The following is a 22388-nucleotide window of genomic DNA, read 5'->3' as shown; positions in this document are numbered from 1 at the left end:
GGATAGATGCTTCTCTCACCAACAGACAGTTGGAGTTCTGTTCCAGACCACCGCACAGATAGGCATGGACAGTGAATGCCATCTCTCTGAATAAGCACTGCTATTTCTATATAAATTCCCTTCCATACCCTTGTTCCCCAGTTCCTAGTTCAGAAAAATGAGGTTTGGGGTGGGAGGCAGCAGTGGATCCCCCTTCATTTGAAATGGTAATGGAAGACCCATTCCTCCTGCCTCAGATTGGGAACCTCCTGATGCAGGTGAAGGGGTCCCTGATAAACCTAAACCTGCCCACTCTTTTTGGGTCCTTGATACACCTATACCTACCCACTATCAGGCTCACTGCACGGAGCATATGACTTTACTTCCCATTGGCCTCCTTACTTAAAGGTAGTGCTTATCGTCATGAGGGGAGCTAGGAGGCCAAGGACCAGGAAATCCTACATAACTAAATGGATAATGTTTTCCTTTTAGTACCAAAAGAGGAAACAGTTTCCAAAACTGGTAGACACACCCTTAGTTCTACATAACTTGTTGACATTGTTTACTGTGGACTAATTTATGTTTCACTGAAGGTACATTTATCATCCATTCTGACTGACTCTTTGGACCTACTTTAGCCTGCAGGCCCCAGTCCAACAGGTGCTGAAGAGCATCCTCTTCCTCCCCCGCCTTCAGCCCTTAGAAAGGAAATGGTACTAACTTAGAATTAGAAGTTTGTGCTAGTGAAATTAACCCTGCCATGTCTTGAGACAAAAGCTACTGTACAGCTAAAGGTCTTCACCCAAACAGTACCTCCTCATTATGAATACTTCAGCAAGGAAGATTTCAGAGTATACAAAGAACCTATCTTACACTTCCACAAAGACCATGTTACTTTGTGTACTGACCACTGTTCATGCCAATAACTACTGACAGAAGTGTCCTTATATCAGGATATTAAATTGCTTGCCTTTTCCTACCACTCATAATAAAAGGGGAAGGATTCTGCACTCTTTGGATGTTCACAGGAGTTTAGAAGGACAGAGTGTTTTGTCTCATTTGCACCAAGGAAAGAAGGCTTACCAGCGTAAAAACAGACTGCTAGCTCATTGTATTGCATTTTGTGAAAATAGTTGTGGTGATGTAGTGCAGTGAAACATCTACAGCTTTTCTTACAGGGATTCCTGAAACAGAAATGAAGTCCTCTATGCACACATTCTATAGGCATTTCAGCTGGGATGTAGTGTCCAACACCAGGTTTGGATTTGCCGTACCATTTTACAGAGGCTTATCTAGCATTCCTTTGTATCTCAGCCAATGCCCATCTTTATGGGCAACTTTCTGAATCCTACCAACTGTTATGAGTGCAGCTATGTTCCTTATGAAGAGTGCATTGCAGCTGTGTAAGTATCTCACCATAAAAGCAGATGATTCGTTATGTGGCATCCTAGGACTTAGCGGTTTGACTATGATAATACCAGAAATGGTAATCATTGTCTGTGTGTATTATCAGTCCTTTGCCTAGTCCCAGATATTGAATCCAGTCATGTTTCTTCATGTGATACACTTACAAAGTAAAAGGACATCATAAAGTGTAAAATAAATTTCTTCGAATAAATTCTTAGAAAATGGTCTTTAGATGAGCAAGCCAGGTACTACAGACTTAACAGTGCCTTCATTGAAACCAAGCAAGTTTGTTCCTAATTTCAGAATCAGAGACCAGGTCTAAGAGCTGATGCTTATGACGTTTTTGAGGTGCATCACATCACATCTGTTGTGATCACAGTATCTCTAGGTATTACCATCTTCCAAGACCAAATGTTTAATTTGTGTGTACATTCCTCCACTACCAATAGTGAAGGTCAAGGAATATTTTTAATCTCCTAAACTGTGTTCCAATTTACAGACCCTTTTGTTGTCTTGGAAGATTTAATCTTACCTTAGGATTTTCTTTACTCACCCATTTTGAACTCCGGAATTAAATTCTCCATTTTAAAAATGATTACAGACTGTACCAGACTCTGTTTTCTTCTTGAAAACTACCTTTTTTTACATGGATTTCTCTGTAATCCCGTGACATAATGTGATCTCTTACGGGAACCTATCCAGTATTGACTGGATTCAATATCTGGGACTAGGCAAAGGACTGATAATACACACAGACAATGATTATCATTTCTGGTATTATCATAGTCAAACAGCTAAGTCCTAGGATGCCACATAACAAATCATCTGCTATTATGGTGAGATACTTGCACAGCTGCAATGCACTCTTCATAAGGAACATAGCTGCACTCATAACAGTTGGTAGGATTCAGAAAGTTGCCCATAAAGATGGGCATTGGCTGAGATACAAAGGAATGTTAGATAAGCCTCTGTAAAATGGTACGGCAAATCCAAACCTGGTGTTGGACACTACATCCCAGCTGAAATGCCTATAGAATGTGTGCATAGAGGACTTCATTTCTGTTCCAGGAATCCCTGTAAGAAAAGCTGTAGATGTTTCACTGCACTACTTCACCACAACTGTTTTCACAAAATGCAATACAATGAGCTAGCAATTTTGAGTCTGTTTTTATGCTGGTAATCCTTCTTTCCTTGGTGCAAATGAGACAAAATACTCTGTCATTCTAAACTCCTGTGAACATCCAAAGAGTGCATAATCCTTTCCCTTTTATTATGAGGGGTAGGAAAAGGCAAGCAATTTAATACCCTGATTTAAGGACACTTCTGTCAGTAGTTTTTGGCATGAACAGTGGTCAGTACACAAAGTAACATGGTCTTTGTGGAAGTGTAAGATAGGTTCTTTGGACACTCTGAAGTCTTCCTTGCTGAAGTATTGGTAATGAGGAGGTATTGTTTGGGTGAAGAACTTTAGCGGTACAGGTAGCTTTTGTCTCAAGACATGGCAGGGTTAATTTCACTAGCACAAACATCTAGTTCTTAGTACCAATTCCTTTCTAATGGCTGAAGGAGGAGGAGGATGCTCTTCAGCACATGTTGGACTGTAGTCTGCAGGCTAAAGTAGTTCCAAAGGGTCAGTCTTCCTGCCTGATGACCATCTCATTAACAAAGAAAATGCTACATACACCTTCTGTGAATTGAAACTTAGCAGACAACGTGATGCGCTTACTGAAGTAACATCTACAAAATGGATGTCGGCTACATTCCAGCCTGGCTGTGACACTGTTTTTCAGTGTTTTGCAAATTACTATCAACCACAACAAGCTGTTCCCTTGGCTTACTTACAGCCTAAACACAGCATTTGCTACTAGGGGAAGAACATGGGATAAATTCCGATCAGAAATCACAAATGTAAAACTCCCTAGGAACAATGCTGCTCATAAGAAGCAACTGCAGAAACGCAAAGCCAGCCTCTTTAAACTAAGGCAAAATAATTATAAAATATGCTGACTTTGTGCTTCAGCAAAGTGCTCCTTTTTCATATTTTCTCCAAACAGCAGCTGTCTGTACTCGAAAGCATTATGTTGTCATAAATACTGTGAATAGATTGTAATAATATTACTACATGATTCTCAGCTCTTGTATCTGTAACTAGACGAAGATTCATGCTAGTTATATTGTCTACTTTCTTGTATTTTCTGTAAGCTTGTACATCACTTTACTGTGGTCTGTAAAAAGCGTGTTTTTGAAAAGGGGTCCTTGAGGGTCACGTTGCCAATCTTCTTCTTTCGGCTTTTTCCCGGTTAGGGGTCGCCACAGCAGATCAACTGTCTGCTCATGATTGGCAGTGGAGTTTTATGGTATCAAGTTGCCAGCCCGGCGACCAAACTTCCACAGAAGGCACACACATGCAAGCAGTCATGCCTAGGGCCAATTTAGAGTATCCAATCCACCTATAGAATGTCTTTGGGATGTGGGAGCAAACCGGAGCACCCGGAGGAAACCCACGTTACCACAGAGAGGAAATGCAGACTCTGCACAGAAGGCACCCCAGCCTTGGATCGAACTGGAGAACCTCCTGCTGTGAGGCGGCAATGCTAACTGCTGCACCACCATGGCCACACGCTGCCAGTATGCTAAATAAATTAACAGTAGTTAATTTTTCTGATGAAAATTCTATATTTTATTTTATATTTGAATAAAACAAACAAAGCACACTGTGTATCATTTTAAGGTACCAGAAACCTTTGAGGATGTTGCTGTTTCTTTTACTGAAGAGGAATGGAAGATGTTAAGAAAACAAGATAAGGAGCTTCACAGAGAAGTGATGGTACAGAATTATGAAGCCTTGGTTTCAATAGGTAAGTGTAGTCCAGCATACTAAGATCTGTTTTTTTTTCTCTAGAAGTTACTAGTATCATAATGGTTCATAAATGCACATTTTGTGCCTTGTTGTCACAAGGAATTTGTGTCCTTTTTTAATTCAGCTAGTTCTAACACTTCTAGCATTTCTTACTGTATACAACACCTTTGAACTATGCTTGACCTTTTCTTGTTAGAGTATGCTATGTCATACCCATAAAACTCTGGTTTTCTGCTTTATCAATGTTGTGTAATGGGTTTTCAACACTTCATAAATTAATTCCTGCTTTATTTCACTTTTTCATCTCCTGCTGAACTGCATGGCGCCTTTGTTCATCTACCTTTTTTCAAGACGAGGTCACACATAAAATAGTCTGTTCCATCCTTGAAGTTACCTATATCTCTTTCCTCTTTATGTTCCAAGGAGTAGATTTTGTGATCCATCAACCTCTCTGCTAAGAACCATAGTCAAATAGTTTGTGTTTCTAAAGTACTGTTTATTAGTAAAAACTAAATGAAAAGTCCAGTCAAGCTGGAACTTCCAATGAGTGACCTCTCAAACCTCTTGAATCAGAGGCACATGGGATATAAGCAAATGACCCTTATATAGTTAAGTAACTACTCTGGTCTTGAGCCATTTTTAGATGTGAATACAGATAGATTCCTGTCCCAGCGACGTCCCATACTCTGGAATAAACTACCTATCTATATCAAACAAAGCTCCTCATTAGCACTCTTCAAGAAAAATCTTGATGATTGGATGGGAAATGGGAAATTCACCCCGGGGATCACCTCTGTGGCTCTGCTCGACAGTGGCACAGGAAAATTATTTTCTTGGGTGGCAAAAGCCAGGGTACCTTTTTGGCTGGGCTTGTATAGGCACCAGGGCCAATAGCCTAGTACCTACCTATGAACCTATGAGCACCATGTGTTTCAACTAATTGGCGATTCTAATGCCATTGACTTGTTCCATCATTTTAATGGACGATTTCAGGCCAATAAAGCCAAACCCCACTAGCTATGGATATGCATATTTTGGCCTTGTTATGACTTCATCAGCACAAGCAGAGTGTATGACTAAGCAGAAGAAACACAGGGCTGTTATACCCAGCTGATGTCCATTATCATTAGGGTGACTACAAAATAGCCCAAATATCAAACTAAAACAATAAGTGAGAAAGTCACACCGAAATACCTATTAGTAAAAACTAAATGAAAACTCCAGCCAAGCTGGAACTTGCAATGAGTGACCTCTCAAACCTCTTGAATCAGAGGCACATGAGATATATGCAAATGACCCTTATGAACACCAGGTGTTTCAGCTAATTGGCGATTCTGAATGCCCATGACTTGTTAAGTTGTTTTAATGGACAATTTAAGGCCAATAAATCCAAACCCCACTAGCTGTGGATATGCATATTTCAGCCTTATGACCACATCAGCATACTGTTTATTGTATCCTATCAAACATCTATGACTTATTTCACCAATAAGAAATGAGTTTGTCTTCATCTAAATAAATTTTCATTATTTCAGTATCACACTGTATAAAAGAGGAGAATCTTGGATTGAAATTCAAATCTGAGAAATGCATTGTAGTTACAGCTTTTATTGATTAATTAATTAATCTATGTTGTGCACATATCAGCACTATCTTGAGCTGTTCTTAGCTAGACATAACACTTGGGGGGGTTGTTTGTAAAATTTGCGCCTGCAAATATGTCTCCATCTTACTAAAGGTGCCACCTATTGCTATCGTATGGCACCATCCTCACTTAACCTTTTGTCATGTTACACTTACCCCAAGGCAGTCGGTATTTCTTTTTTGTTTATTTGCTTTATATAGTTAAGTAGCTACTCTGGTCTTGAGCCATTTTTAGATGTGAAAATGTCCATTGAGGATGACACAGAAGCACATAACAACTGAAAACATTGTGATTTATGAACACAGATTTTAGTATACATGTTTCATATTTGCATTCTAATAGAACAATTTAATGATTTTATATATGAATGTTTAGTTATTTTAGTATGCCATGGTTTTAATGCATTTATTTGTGATTTGTATTAAATGTATTTCTACTCGATGTAGTTTCTTGTCCATGTACCTTTAAATATTCATTGTGTTTTGTTCTGAAGTCACATGATCAACAGGTCATGTTACATAACAGCTTGCTAACAGAACTGCTAACATTTGGTTCTGAAGAAGTATGTAAATGTTGTGAAAGATGAAGGTGCTTAGTCATTAAAAATTTTCATTGTTACACTAAGAACATTGTATTGACACAGTATTGTACGATATTACATAAAGACTTGGGTGTGGAAGATGAAGCTCTGTATGAGAAGGGTTTCAAGTCATGATAGATGATTTCAACCCTGTCTCCATCTTGTATGGTTAGCTGGATTACATTTGTCACCAAAGAAAAGAAAAATGTGAATGGCTGAGTACCACATCATTACTTCTAAGTTGAAAAATGATGGAGTACCGCCACTGACACATTAGTAAACACTTTCTGAGCTGTAAATTATGGAACAACTCTCTTGAGCATTAAAACTTAGCACTCCGATAGGAATAGGGCCATTCTGTATAACTGGCAGGACTAAGGCAGCATGCATTATGATGGTTTGGCTCTCCAAACATTCCAGGCTGTTTGGTACCTTTCCTCTCTTGTAATACACCCCACCAGCTGTACTCTCTACTTTTACATTGTCACACCTGAATTTCCGCATTGCTCGCTTTAAGGACTCCAAGTGATGCATGAGGTTTTTTTATTACGTTCAAGTCATAAATTGTAGAATTCAGTTTCTTTTTATTGATATTAATTAGCTGAAATGTCAGCTTTTGTTTTCTGATCCTTTTGTGGAATTTTACTGTTTTTAACTTGGAAAAGTTCTCTATTTTTTCCCTTGTCTTAAGGCACTTTCCATCCCTACCATTAAAAAGAGAGCGGGAGAGAGAGAGAATTTCTTTTCTTCCTCACTTAAAGTTTGTGTGCTGAGCCATTGTTTCCATTAAGGGAAGTTGTTTTGGTAGTTAGTTTATGGTTTAGTTAACTATTGTCGCTGCAGGAGTTTGTCACTGTTGTATTGCTTTTCTTGGCCACTTTGTTAATTTTTTGATGTGTGCTATTTTTTAGCTGCTGACTAGCTTTAGTCTTGGAGTAAGGATTTTACTGTTGTTTCTGTGGGAAAAAAACATTTGTATGACAAACACATTCATTTTCTCTTTCTATTTTGAAGTGGGTCGCCCAGAGAGGTATGACATATAGAAAACTGTTTTAAAATTGTTAACTTTCAACAAAAACATAAAGAGATTAGTGTTGAGTTGTAGATAGAACTGTTGGAGTTGATGGATTTCCCCTTGATTTCAAGTGCTGGTCTGTCTTTGGCCCCTAGAAAGATGACATAAGTGTCTTAGAAGACTTCTTTTATTTTACCTCATTTGGCTAAGAGGAACCTCAAGGGATGCAGGTAGACCTCCCCAGATTCTCAGGTGTCCCATTAGACAGCAAAGCCTCCTACTAAAAAAGTCTAGTTGAAGATGTTGGTGTCTGCTGATAGCAGCTTCTCAGCTCATTCAGTGTCTGTTTCATGTACAGATTCTTGATCCTTGCGTATGTTGATCCAGGCACCTTTCTGGTTGGTTTGGTGATGGATGAGGAAATTGGAGTCTTTTCTGACCTTTATGCATCAAGACTGCCTGCTGTGAGGCAGGCTGACATTCCTCTAATTGTTAACATAGACTATGAGAAATAGGCTCAGCAGAAGTTGGCCTGGTTCTGTGCTCCAAAAAGGTATACAGGTAGGGTTAGACCTCTTATGCCACCTGTACCTTTAAGCTCCATTGTTTTGGATAGTTCATAATCAGTACTGTCTTTTTTTCTTAATGACATTATTAAGATCCAGATCGATTAATGTTGGTGGATCTTCATTCTTTATGTCTGGTCTGTTGTCTATCCTGAGGGTGGTCAGGTTAACAGAGATACTGATCTCAGTGTCACAGAGTGTCAGTGTTGACATTTGGGAACCTATTGCTTTAATTTGGCTAGTGCCCCTGCCCCTTTGACTGGTGTTTAAGTCACTCAAACCTTATTTGGATAATGATGAGGGGAACACAGACTCCAAGTATCCCTACATGTTCCCAACTTTAGGTAAGTACTGGAGTTATTGAAGTAAAAGAGGTGTGAACCTCAGACCCCATATTCTCTCTCAGAAACCTATGATATTGTAAACTACCTAGCAGGGTTGTACAGGACTCTCCCCTACATTAAGACTTAAATTGTATTTTTTCAAAAGGTCAGCTTTAAATGCTTAAAATTATTAGTTAAACATAATGAACTTATTTTGAAGAATTTACTTGAAGTACTTAAGGAATTATGTAATTCCAATAGAAGTGACCTTCTTTTTGATAGTAAATGTGGCTTGTATGAGAAAAATCTTTATTTAATACACTTCAAAAACACATTAAGATAATATGCTCAAGGAAGGAAAAGAAACTGGTTAAGGAGAGAGGTGGATATCAAGCGGGCAAAGTATATGCTACCCCTCCTTCAGTGGGGTCAGCACCATCCACATCAATGCATACAGCAATATGGCCAATGAGGCTGTCAACTTCTGATTTGACCCTTACAGCTGCTTTTTTAGAGGAAGCAGCTCTGAGGAGGTGAGGATGACTAAGTGATTCATGTACATCCCCACCATCTTTTAAACAATTGCAGAAGGTCAGGGGGCTACAATCATGCAAACAAGAGGAGTAGAAGCAGACCATTACAAAACTAACTCCCCATTATGTTACATGTCAGGACAACTTGTCAACTTACTTTCATTTTACAGTATGTCATTTTAGTGATTTCTTTTCCTTAAAACCAAAAGATGAACAGCTTTTTTTCATAGATGTTTCATGTTTATTCCAATGAGACACTCCAACTCTGTGGATACCATAGTGGAACTCGTACTGTTTCTTAGAAAGCTAAATCTTGCTGTCATATTTCCAAATGATTCTTGTTCCTCAAGAAATAGTCTCGGCAGATCACAGTAGAATCTCCTTTAAAACATAACTTGGCTGTATTTGAGAGGTTGTGCACAAACGATATCAGATATCTGATGTTGAAATCCTTAGACGTGGAGAAGCTGTAATGTCACCCCATTAGAGTTTCAAGCACTGAAGGAATTCTCCTTGAATAAAGATACTTGGATAAGAAATCTGATAAGGATAGAGGGATTGTTTTAATGAATTAAGTTGACTATGCCAGCAGGATGTTTTTTATGAGGTGATTTCTTTAAGTGAGATAAATCAAGCCCGTAGGGCCATCTCCTCCTTAACCATTTCTAAACTTTTTTTTACCAAGTGTGACATCACCCAACAGGACCTCTGTTATTTAATGGTCAAAAAAAAAAAAGGTCTCCAGTCATTCTTGGCTTCTCAAAGATTCATGAGAACATCCTTTACCCCTCTATACACCTCAGCAGGGAACTTTTTTTTTTTTTTTTTTTTTCCATTGGCAATCAGTTGGACAAGCTGAAACCATATTATATATGTTTTCCTAGCTTGCTTAAAGGTTAGTGGGACTTTTTAGATAAACGTAGGTGCTCACATTTTGATATCAATGACCTATTGATTATACTGGACATTCAAGACCTGTTTACTGCTATTCCCCAAGAACTTGGGTTGGAATAGTTCAGAGAGATGACTTCTTTTGACACTGACCTTCACTTCCTGAGGCATTTATATTATTTGCTGCCTACTCAATCCAGCATGTATCCAGTGTATCAGTGATCGCTATATGTGTTGTTTTATTTGCCAGCTTAGTCCTTTGTAACTGGGAAAACTTTTATACTGCACAGTCAGTACCATCCTTTTTTAAAAATTTACTTACGTTCTTTGAATGATATTTTTATTACTTGGGATGTAGATCAAGACACACTACAGGAGTTTTTTTAATTTTGTATATGGCAGCACAGCATTCCAAAATTCTAATTTCAGTGTAAACAAGGAAACCATACCCTTCCTTGATGCTTTGGTGTAGAAAGACACTAATGGCTATGGATCCAATATCTATAAAAAGCCCACTTTTTCAAACATTATCTTCACTTTGCACACACATAAACAGGAAAAAAAATGTTTAATGGGCAGTATATCAGATTGCCCAGGATTATTTGTAATGACTGACATTTCAACGAACAATGTTTTATTTTAAAATCTGCTTTTAGCATATAAATATCCTGGGTCTTTGAAATAGATTAATTTTCACAAAATGTTCTAACTGCCAGTATGCTCCCATCTTAAAACAACCCTTAGCTAAGCCCATCCAGGCCAATAATCATTTGTTTGGCTGCTCCATGGTTTTATATCATTCATTTGAGTCTTCCGCTATATATGGAATTATTGAAAAAAAAAGCTTATCCATAAAATCAGTCCTAACTTTATCAGACTAAATTCATTCCCAAGATTTATTTTTAAACCCATCAGTATAGGGAGACAGTTAGAAAGGAAACTTTGGGACAACAGAAGACCTGGCAGTATGGCAAAATGTGGCTGGTGCTTCAGCTGTGGGTACATTCATGAAATTCCAAATACAGTAATACACAGAAATTCTCCAGGTTTATTCCATGCCTTGGCAGAATTAGTTGTAACATAGTGGGTGTTTTTTATATTACTATGTGTAATAAATTCCCCACATACTTCATTGGTAAAATAGAGCATAAGATACAGAAAAGGATCATTGAACATTGCAGTATCATTTGTAACAAGAACAAGAAGAATTCTTTATTTAAATATTGCTTGTTTTTCTGCAGGTTTCAAAAAATTCTTTTTCATCCTGAAGAGAGTAGACAATGACATTATGGGTGGGGTCTGGGAAACTTTTTTGCTCTGCACTGGCACATTCTTGTAAGTAGTGATGTTTCACCAGGTTTTAAATGACTGTTTCCATAGCACCTGTTTTAAAGTTGTGGCCTGATAGGTTGGTCCATTAATTAATAGCACCACCTCTTTAATGTAAGCATGTAAGTGGTGAATGTGTGGGATGTTTTATTCTGTAGTTCTTTCTTTTGGAATGAAAGTGCTCAATAAATGTAGTGTTTTGTTCTATAATTTTGTTGTTCCTTTGATATTTATAACTTTGGAAAAAAAGGTCAAATGGCTCCCAGTTAAGCAAAGAGCATTAGGCTATCAGTTATATAAAGTTTAACATGAACAACCAAACTTGTACAGCAATTATCCTCCTACAACCACAGACACCACAGCCACTCAGGCCCACTTCTTTAAACATCACGGTCCAAGCTTCATTTAACCAGCCATTCGTTGTCTGTACCTGGCCCTAACATGTATGAATCTGTCCCTCCAGATCTTAGAGATGCATAATTCTTCCCTAAATTTCATGTTCTACTAGGTTTCATCGTAAAACCCAAGCTAAACGCACTTGCAAAACCTCGACAAATCTGCTGTACTGTCCTGCAGTTCTCACTGCCATTATGCTTTTTGCTTTCTTACTCTCTTGCATGTTTTCTGTCACATATGAGGTTCTTTCCACTGTAAAACATATATGTTTATATATGTCAGTGTAGCACCTATCTTTGTAACTATTTGTACCTTCTCCTGGCTGAGAATGAAACTGGCCACAATTGATTAGGACTGTATCCCATTAAACAAATTAAAAATACACCTCCTTTTCTTTATACTTTCTGGTTAACATTCCTGGGGAAGATGGCTCACAAGTCATGCGTTTCTAGAATGTAAAAAATAATAGAGACTCATGGAATTATAGGAAGGATATTCTTTAAGCAAGTTAATTGAAGAGAATATTGCATATGATTATTATGAGAGCTTAGAAGAGCAGGAGTTGCTAAGTGAGCTTTAAGATATATCTGCACATATTTGGAAAATTTGGTTTGCAAGATGCAATGAATTGTTATGTAGCAAAAATGTTTGTGTTTGCAGTTGGTAATATTCTTTTTCTTTTTCAGTGGTAGTATGAGGTACGGCTTCTTCCTCAACCCTCTATGTAACTGTAAGTGTGCACTACTAAATCATTGAACAAGTACATTTTCTGGTACGAATAAGTTAAACCATTGGACTTTCAAGTTTCAGACGTTAGTTCATTTCTATGATTTTCCATCAAAATGTCGAGTGCACATTGCTCAACACTGCAAATGCAAACTCTGACCTGCGACTGTTGAAAATGCTGAACACCGATGTTCCAAACCGCAAAATCTCACCCCCTTTTTTACCCATGTTAGCACTTGTTTTTAGGTGTAGAGTAGTCGGAAATGTTGACATTCTGTGTTTTTGCGACATTTTGAAACGTCGGCATTATGAGTTTTGCTTAAAGGTGATGTCGATAATATGCACATTTGTCAATGTACGCTCGACATTTTGATGGTAAACCCATTTCTACATTTGGGAAATTAGCTTTTTGCAGACTTGACTTTTGAAACACATTATTTGGCTTTTTGTTTCCTGATTTAGTGCATCCTAAAAAGAGTTTACTACCATGAAAAGACTATTTTATTGAGCCACTGAATGTACGTGTCAACAAAATAGTGAAATAACGCTTTTGATACTTCTGCTGATGCTAATCTTATTTGAAAAACTGTGCAGATGCCTTTAATGTAGAAAAAGACTTTGATGCTTGAGGTATTCAGAATAGTGGATAGGTTTCTAATATTTTATTTTTTGTTGTGAATGTTACTGTGTCTTGCCTTCCTCTAGTGAATAATTTATACAGAACCATAGGGGACTGCTTCAGTATACTGACCAGTGTAAATCTTGTTGAGGAAAAGGGACAGTCCTACATCATATAGCTTGTTAAACAATGTATTTACTGTAAAGAATAGAGACATGCAGGTAAAGAATGTGTTTTTCCCTATTTTACATGTGGTCTTAAGCTAAAAAAAAAATACTACTATGCATCCTGCATCTGTGATCCTTGTGAGGCAGAACTCCAGATTGCATCTCTGGATTTGCTGTTATTGCAGTCTTCCCTTTCTGCTGATGATAAACAATTTGAGATGGTCAGGCCTTCTTCAGATGACCATGTCAGTGATTTACTTGAGCATGATACTTGGTCTGTTGAGGAAAATTTGGGTTTTGTCAAACTGCTTGATTCTTCAGTAGGTGAAGGGATGATTTGCATGCTGGGAATTCTTGTGATGTTAAGGATGGTTTTGATTTGCCTGCAGTTAGTAAACAGGTTCAAAAATATAAGATGCTACAACAGCAGGTGAGAATGAAAGAATGTAAGGGGGATGGTTAACTTGTCTTTGAGTGTTAAAAGTATGTTAAATGGGTCTAGGAAAGTCTAGGAAATTGGTGTGACGGAGGTGGTGATGTTGGGAACAGGTGGCAGGTATTTCTGTAGTGGGTATTCATTATCTTACCATTTTCTAGTGGTCTCGGATCGATGTGTTCTGGAATGCTACTGTGCTATGTACTTTTGGTATAGATAAATGTTCTCATATTGTGAACGTTTGGTGTAGATAAGGGTTACGGTATTGATTTTATGGCAACGGGTACATGATTTTGATGTGATGACCTTTCATCCTGGCAGTGGTATTCTGGTGCATTTTCATTTGGAAGGGAAAGCTTTTTGACCTTTCCTGTACATTTATGCAGATTCCACAAAAAAGCTTCATTTAATTGAATATTTGAAGTCTTTTAGTGAATATGGATAGGATTTCCTTGTTGCAGGAGTTTTTAACTGTGATTTGCTTAGAAGTAGGATCAGGAGGGGAGGGATGTTGAAACCTGTCGAGTGTTTTGCTTGTTGTGTACTTTGGGATAGGTAATTCTCAGTGTTTTACATGTTGTACAGGGCCAGAGTGGACAAATAATATATCAGTTTTTTAGAGTATCTGTTGAGTTACAACCCAATAAAGCTGTAGTAGTATTTCCTGACCATTGTGCAGTATGGGGAATCTGCAGTACTTGTATAATCGCTCTTCCACAATAGAAGGGAAATAATACAGCAACTGAACAATGAGCAAAGTTACCATATGGTCCTATTATCAGTCCTGACCAAGTTGGTGAGTAACCTTTAAGATGCAGTATGTTGTATGATAAGGTGTGTTGTAGGGTAGAATTGCAATGATGGTCAGCTTTTAAAGTTTGCTATAACTTTGTGGTGAGACAGCTGGATTTTGTCTGTATGAGTGCTTAGTGTGAGGTATCATGAGAAGGAGAGATATGCATTGAATAAACAGAAAATGCAGGATTTACTTTGTCATCAGCATGATTTTGTGAAAAGTAGAAGTGAAGTAGTTACACCACTGTTTGGGAGGTCAGGAACAGTCTTTGAGGGTTTGTATGATTTAGATGGGCTCATGACAATTGAAATTTGCAACAGGCTGCAGGTGATTTTTGATTATACATCCTGCACATATAAGGAGATGTCTCCTGGACATTTGTCAGCTTGGTATCCTCCTCCTTTTCATCATAAACTTCCAATTCCCATGAAACAAAGCTCATCACTGACCCTATTCAAGTGCAACCTGGACAAATGGATGGGAGACCGCAAATTCACCCCAGGGGTGGCACCCATGTCCCTCATGGACAGTGGTGGTCGGTGTTTATCATAGACTTGCTCTATGAATTCTGTCCTTCTGACCAAGGACAGCTGAGGCAACTTAGGATTAACATGGATAGGCTTGTAAGGGTTCTACAGCTGCTAGCGTAGTAACCTCCTATGAACTTATAAGAAGACCAAATATCATTTGGACAGAAGTAAGGTGGCAATGCTAACCACTGCATATATTTTATACACGCACACAGATATATATATAATCTGTGTGTGTGTGTGTGTGTGTGTGTGTGTGTGTGTGTGTGTGTGTGTGTGTGTATGTGTGTATATATATATATATATATATATATATATATATATATATATATATATATCTGTGTGTGTGTGTGTATGGTTTCACTACATATGACCGAAATTTCATATGACCGAAGCCCATTTGACTGAGACCAGATGACCGAAAGTTCATTTGACCGAAAACTCATTTGACTGAAAAACAGCACTGGCAGGCATATGCCCTGCTCCCCACTGTGGTGCGACCCTGGAGTTAGAATATAAAGTTGGGGGGAGTGCAGGGGGCTTAGATTTTATCATATTTGTGTGATTCAGTTTGATGTGTATTTGAATTTGTCATACTGCTAAAAGAGTTCAAATCATAAAGCTTTGAACACACATAAAATCTTAACTCAAAAATAAAGTTTTCCTCTTTTTTTTAAATTTTATGTGCTTTCATTGTTATTCTTGTTGCTGAATTACACACGCACGTGTGCACACACACACACACACACACACACACACACACACACACACACACACACACACACACACACACACACACATACACACATACATATGTACATGGTAAAATTAATATGCTACTGCTTAGAATTTATAGTATTAAATACTATGGATGGTTTTGCAACAATGAAGGGACATCATGTAAAACTATCTCTACATGTTTTAAAGTTGCCAGTTAAGCAATAATCTACTATTTTTTAATTTATATTTTAACTGTATTACATCATTCTTTAAGCTAGGATTGTATTTGGAAGCTGTTATGTCCAGAGATGTTTGTATGGGATGTCATTTTATTGTAACTAACTCAAGCTAATTCCTTGTATGTATTGTTTTTCTGTGTAATTCACTTGAGTCTGGGTCATGGCTGAAAAGGGTAAACTTACAAGCCTACCCACTCAGTTAACAAATAATAAAAAATATAGTTTGTGTGTGTGTGTGTGTGTGTGTGTGTGTGTGTGTGTATTGATTTTGGTCGAATTACATTTGGTCAAAAATTATTTCAGGCAGCCCACTTCACAGAAAATGCATTTCACTGAAAACCCATTTGGGCAAAGTCCATTTGGTCAAAAATGGAATATAGCCCCTGCCCCACTGCAGTGCGACCCTGGAGTGAGAATATAAAGTTAGGGGGGTGTATTGGGGGCTGTGGGGGGTGTAACCCCACACATAATTGCAGTATATTCACTATTATATACTTGTGTATCCATTAAAAATACATTGAAACATATAACCTCAGTAAAAACTAGTTACAAAATGTGGGGAGCTACGCCCCCCACACCCCCCCAACTTTATATTCTCACTCCAGGGTCGCACTATAGTGGAGCAGGGGCTATATTCCATTTTCGACCAAATGAGCTTTCAATCAAATGAGCTTTCAGTGAAGTGAGCTGCCCGAAATCATTTTCAACCAAATGTAATTCGACCAAAAGCAGTAGACCCATTTTGAACTGCTGGATTTCCTAGTTAAAACAAAATGTTAAAAGTATGTATATATATTTTTTTTTATTTAGGAGTCAAAATCCCTCTAGAGAAATTATTACTCCTAGTAAAAGAAGGCAATTACGTGCGGAAAACTAGCACAGAACAGAAGAGTAATCTCAATGCCAGCTTCCACTGTAAGTTATGAGCTCATTAATTTGTCTTTTCTATGAATTTGTTTCTTAGTGACGTTGATACTGTCTTTGAAAAAAGGTAAATAAAGTAAAACAGAGACAGGGTATTAAATGGTCTGACACTAAAAGAAGATGAAGGTAATTGAGGCCAAAAAGTCTTGGCTTTTTAAGGATAAAAAGGTTTTATCATGGTGGAAGTGGCATGGAAGTGAGTGTTTGTGGTAGCATGGAAAAAACGTAAACATTACACTGGTTTCTCAAGTAGTAGCACTTGATTGAAATGTGGCTTTCATCAAACAAGTTTAAAGGGACCAATGCTCTGTATCCTTTATGCCACCAAAACTGTAGTAACGCTTAAGAATGATTTTCTTATTGTTAATATCCGGTAGTTTGAAAGACTTTAAAAGGCATGGGGTAAAACTGAATGAACCCAAGTGAAAGGCATATAGTGGAGTTAAGAAATATCTGTCATCCAGTGACCATAAAACTCACTGCTCCACATCCATCACCAGGTCTACTAGTCACTTCCTACCCCCCAGACTGTCTCCAGTAAGACCAGGGCTGGCACGGATCCTAAGGCCATCCTGGGGGTCTCAGCTGTTCACATCTGTTCACATCCACTGGGTGGGGTTTTGCTTTATGAACTACTCCAGTTACTGCTTCCCTCCCATGGTCCTTGTAGTGTCCAGGGGATGGATGCAGTGGGAATGTACAGCATATCGCACTACCTTTGCAGCAACTAAAGCATGTAAACTCCTCTATCCCCTCTTTGGACCATCCCTCCCAATTACCACATACAGACCCTTCATGAGGGACCGCAATGCAGGAAATGCTCACAGAACTACCCTTCCACCAAGGATGGTAATACTCCTCTCTGTCTGCCACTGTGCCAGTTACTCAAGGCATTAATCAAACCCAGGTTGGCTGGGCGGTAATCAGGGCTTCATCCCTCTTTACCACCAGAGCAGCTGTGTAGTATATTTGTACACCGTAGTGTATCCTGCCAAAGGACAACAAAAGATGGTTAACTCTCTTGTTCAGAGTATGACCTTCTCATTTGAATCAGTAAAAATATTTGTATTCTTGGGCCCCATTATAGCCCAAAGCATTTAGTCTGCACTTACTGCCCCTCCATATGGGTCACACTGAGTTTTCAGTGTTGAAATACAGAAACACGAAAGAATCAACACCAGCTGCCTGATAAAGAATTGGCTCTCAGCGAGAACAGTCAAATATGAGGAAAAAAGCTGAGCCAAGTCATCAGTCTGATGAAGCGGTCGAGGAGATTGTGAAAGCGCTTACTTTCTGTGTGTTGCATCATTAAAGTGAATTTTCACAAGCCGTGGTGTCTTGGCTCGGCTTTTTTTCTCATATTTGAAATAGAGAAGCAATGATTTCACTGATCATGCAGAAAGTATTAATATCATGAGAGTCACATGTGGTCAGTGCTGAAGTATAAAGGCAGTAGTAACTTTGGTACTACAGAAAGCATTAACAGTATGAAGGGTACACATGTTCAGTACTGCAGTATAAAGACATTTTAGATTGAGTTGGCTCTTAACAACTTACTTTTGGAAGGCCTTATTGATATGGATGCTTTTAAGTATTTGCATGTTGTTCAACCTAGGATACCCACTATGTTTGGAATCCCCAAGGTCCATAAAGATCAACAACCCCCCCCCCCCTTAGACCCATAGTATCTGCTGAGGAATCAAAGACAGCTCCCTTAGCAAAGTTTGTGGATGTAAAACTCAAAAAACTTTGGGGCACAGAAGCAACGATTCTTAAGGATACATGGAACTTCCTTCAAGGGATTGACTTGAGCCAGTCTTTTGAGGATATTATTTTTGTAACTGTGGACATTAAGGATTTGTTTATGGTCATTCCACAGGACATAGGTTTAGATTGGCTTGAAGCAGCCTTAGTGGACAAGTGTAGTATAACAATCAGTCAATTGCAAGTTATTTTGAACCTTATGGATCTTATACTGAGAAATAATTTTATTTATTTTGGGAAGAATAATTTACACCAAGCGAAGGATGTTGCTTTGGTGGCTAATTGCACCCTAATTATGTTAACATAATTTTAGCGTGGTGGGAGAAGAATCACATTTTTAATTCCAGATTTTGTGATTGTCGGATATACAAGAGGTTTCTTGACGATATTTGTATTTTTTGGAAGGATTCAGAAAGTAAGTTGAAGGAATTTCTGGAATATTTGGGCACCACCACTTCGTTTTTTGCAATTTGCTAGTTCTATTACCCACAACAAGGTGGATTTTTTGGACGTTAGCATCATTAAAACCACCAGGGGCATTAAATCTAAGGATTTCTGAAAGGAGACTTTTTCTAGTTCATACTTACATTTAATAGTGCCCACTCCTATAACCAAAAGAGGAGTATTTTTAAGGGCCAATTAATAGGAGCTAGTAGACTAACCTATCTTGATGAAGATTTTGAGCAGGAATGTGTATACCTTGAACGGCTATTCAAAGAGAGGGGGTACCCGGTTGATTTGTTACGGGATACCATAACCCATGTGATGAGCCTCTGTCCCTCGAGATATTTGCCCATTTTGGGTAGGGGTGATCCATTTTTAGGGTCTCAACCTGCTATGAATGACAGCGATGAGTACCATTGGGCATTTACGATGGAATTTAACAATAATTCCAAAGTGGTAGGGGATGTGGTTAAAAGGGAATGGAATAGATTTAATCCCTTACGGATCTTAAAGGTTTAACAAGTAAACCTATTAAGATTTACCTTTAGGTGAGGTAAAAATTTGAAAGAGTTGTTTGAGGGTGGAAGTACCAAAACAGGTTGATGTAGTGGTAAAAAGAGGGCACCTTTAAATGTAGTGCCTGCTCCCAGTGTGCCTATATATCCAATACTGATCAGGTACATGTTAAATGTAGAAACAGAGTTATTCATAGTACATGTTCTAGTAATTGCAATACTATTGGTCTACTGTATCTTGCAATATGTGATTTTTGCAGTGCTTTCTATGTGGGAAGGACGAAGCGACGATTAAATAGACGTATTTATGAAAGTTTCTACGATATTAGTAAAAAGAACGAAAAGAATGCTCTTAATAAACACTCACAAATGTGTGGCAAAGCAAAATTCTCTTTTTTTGTTTTGGAAGTAATGGGAATTGATGCCGGGGGGGGATTCCTGGGAGACCAGGTTGGAATGTTGTGAATTATACTGGCAGGTTACATTAGATGCGGCCAGACCCCCTGGCTTAAATGAGAGCATTTCGATTGCTCCACTATTGAAATTAAGAGCAGCAAAATTATAATTTTTTATTACTTGACTTTTCTTTTTATAATTCTTATAGTAATACATTGTAACACATTAATTTAGCCACTAGATGTAGTGTTGACCTAGGGTTTAATATTATCAAATATTTTACATTACATTTAAACATTTTAGTTTATGAATTCTATATTATATTATATATATATACTATTTATGCAGTTTATGAAAATAAAAATATTTAGTGTTTTTAGGTCATTTTCAGGAAGTTTTATTAACATATTTGAGGTTTTAGTGAATGTTTTATAAAGTGTTAATGCAACAGATGATGTTATTAGTTGTTTTTAACTGAATGTCTTATTTAAATCAGTCTTGTATGCATGAATTGTATGTGAAGAAGTCTTGTAATGACTAAAACATTTTTGGAAGTGTCAGCGTTAATGTTTGCTGTGGTTTGTGGTGAATAAAGTGTTTTCTTGCTGTGGTCTGCTTGTTGACTTTCCTGCAACCTTCTTAGAAAAGATAAAAACTAAAGCATGTTTCGGTCGATCCTAAGGATCCTCAAACGGAATTGCAAGAGTTTACTTAGGGCTTGTTTTCTGCCTTAATGGCCCTAAAGCCTCCTCAAGGGGTTTTGGTACCTTTTCCTCCTTGTACCTTTACTCCTTCCGAATGGCTTAGGGATCCAGATTCCACAGATGAGGATTCATTGTCTGGTGAGGGGTCTTTGTCATGTTCTTCACAGATGCCTTCACCTTTGTCTTATGATTCTGATGAAGAGGAGCCTGTTAGCCCGGAGTCTCCTTTTGAGGAATTATCCTTTGGGGACATGATTGCTAGGATGATGGAATTCTTTAAGTGGACTTCTTCTCATGTATCTCGTATTCAGAGAACATATTATGAGTTGCTTCAGGTGGATACTCCTAACCAACGGCAGTTCCTGTCGTACCTCTCAAGCTCTTAAAGGAAGAAATCTAGACAAAGCCATAAGTAAAAGTGGGACAAAAGATCAAAAATAGGGGCAATTTTTAAATATTGCTCTTACAGACTTTCAAAGTTGATAAAATGACCGGTTTTGCATTGGCATGAACTTCCTGAATGGTATGAAGTCTGAAACTCAAATGTCTGTTATTATTTTCTAACTTTAATCTTTAATGATTTGCCACTAATTTGGCAGAAAACCACAATTTTATGAAGAAGTGACCAAAATATGAGTCAAAAATTTGTACATTTGCTAGATATGTACCTGTTTTGGCTGCTTTGTTAGATACTTTACTTGCTCCTTCCAAGTCTCCTGATTCTCAACCTCCTGCTCCTAAGAAACCTGATAGGTTCTATAAGGTCCCTGAGGGCTGTCAGTTTTTATTTAAATGTCCTTCTTCTGATCCTGCTGTGGTGTTGGTCTTCTCTGGCAAATATTCTAAACTTTTGCCCTTTTCCAAACTTTTGCCCTCTGATAAAGATAGTGGGGCAATGGAGAGGACTGGTAAGAAAATGTACACTGCTTCTACCTTGGCCTTTAAAGCTACTAATTACTAGACGCACATAAACAAGCATGCTCTGGCCTTGATTGTTCAGGCCTGTCAGGTTATCTCTGCCCTGATTCTGATGGAAAATCCTCTGCTTTATCTTTTTTAGATTCTACTTCGTAAGTGGCTCACCAATCTATTAAGTGTAGCCATGATGCTGCTGATGCCTCTGCTAGGGCTGTGGCTTTTGGGTCTGTCATGAGGCATTATTCTTGGATTCATCTCCATTCTCTGTCTGCGGTAAAGTTGTTGGATGCTCCTTTGGATAATGCTCAACTTTTTAGGACTCCCGCTGTTAACATTATTAACTCTCTCCAAGAGAAAGGCAAACCCTTACAGGACCGTAAACATATTTTTGTCTCTCCTATCCCTAAGTTCCACAGGAATTATCCTTCTAAGTCTGCTTTTGTTAGCAGGCAACCCCCACCGGCCTCTGAAGGCAGCATGGGTGGGAGGCGGGCCCCCTCTGCTAAGGCTTCTCAGATTTCTGTGGCCTAGAATCCTCCTTTAGCTGATAAGCCTGCTTCTCTTTAACAATTCACCCCTCCCCCCTTTTAGACCAGGCTGCTTTGTCCCTTCAACTATCCCTCTGTGTTCCACATTGGCATCTCATTATTTCACACTCTTGGGTTCTTTCTGTCATCTGTCAGGGTTAATTCATGGTATGGAAATCTATCCCTCCTTTTTCAGGGATTCCTCAACTTCCTGTAGAGCACCTTCCTCATTTCCCAGAGGGTCTAAGGTCCCTGGTGAACCAAAGAACAATTCAACATGTCCCCCTTACCCCAGTCTTGTCTGTTGTCCTGGGATCTGAAAGATGCTTACCTTCATATTCCTATTCACCTTATATTCAGGAAGTTTTTACGTCTCTCTCTCTCTCTCTCTCTGTCTTATTGTCATTTTCAGTTCTCTGTTTTGCCATGTGGCCTCTCT

General features: G+C 38.4%; 1 protein-coding gene across 1 annotated transcript in view; it reads left to right on the top strand.

Annotated features, from left to right (window-relative positions):
* The window catches only part of LOC122813852 (zinc finger protein 184-like), an 86863-nt gene that overhangs the window by 24603 nt on the left and 39872 nt on the right, over nt 1–22388 (top strand). The window contains exons 4-5 of the mRNA XM_044086389.1: nt 4118–4244; nt 16568–16672. Of these exons, the coding sequence (XP_043942324.1) occupies nt 4118–4244; nt 16568–16672 (232 nt within the window). The remainder of the gene's footprint in view (nt 1–4117; nt 4245–16567; nt 16673–22388) is intronic.

The sequence above is a fragment of the Protopterus annectens genome, chromosome 10.part0 (assembly GCF_019279795.1).
Source record: "Protopterus annectens isolate FY-2018-M chromosome 10.part0, PAN1.0, whole genome shotgun sequence".
In the NCBI taxonomy this organism is placed as follows: domain Eukaryota; kingdom Metazoa; phylum Chordata; order Ceratodontiformes; family Protopteridae; genus Protopterus; species Protopterus annectens.
Note: the sequence above shows the minus strand (reverse complement) of the source record. Positions and strands in the feature narration are given on the sequence as shown.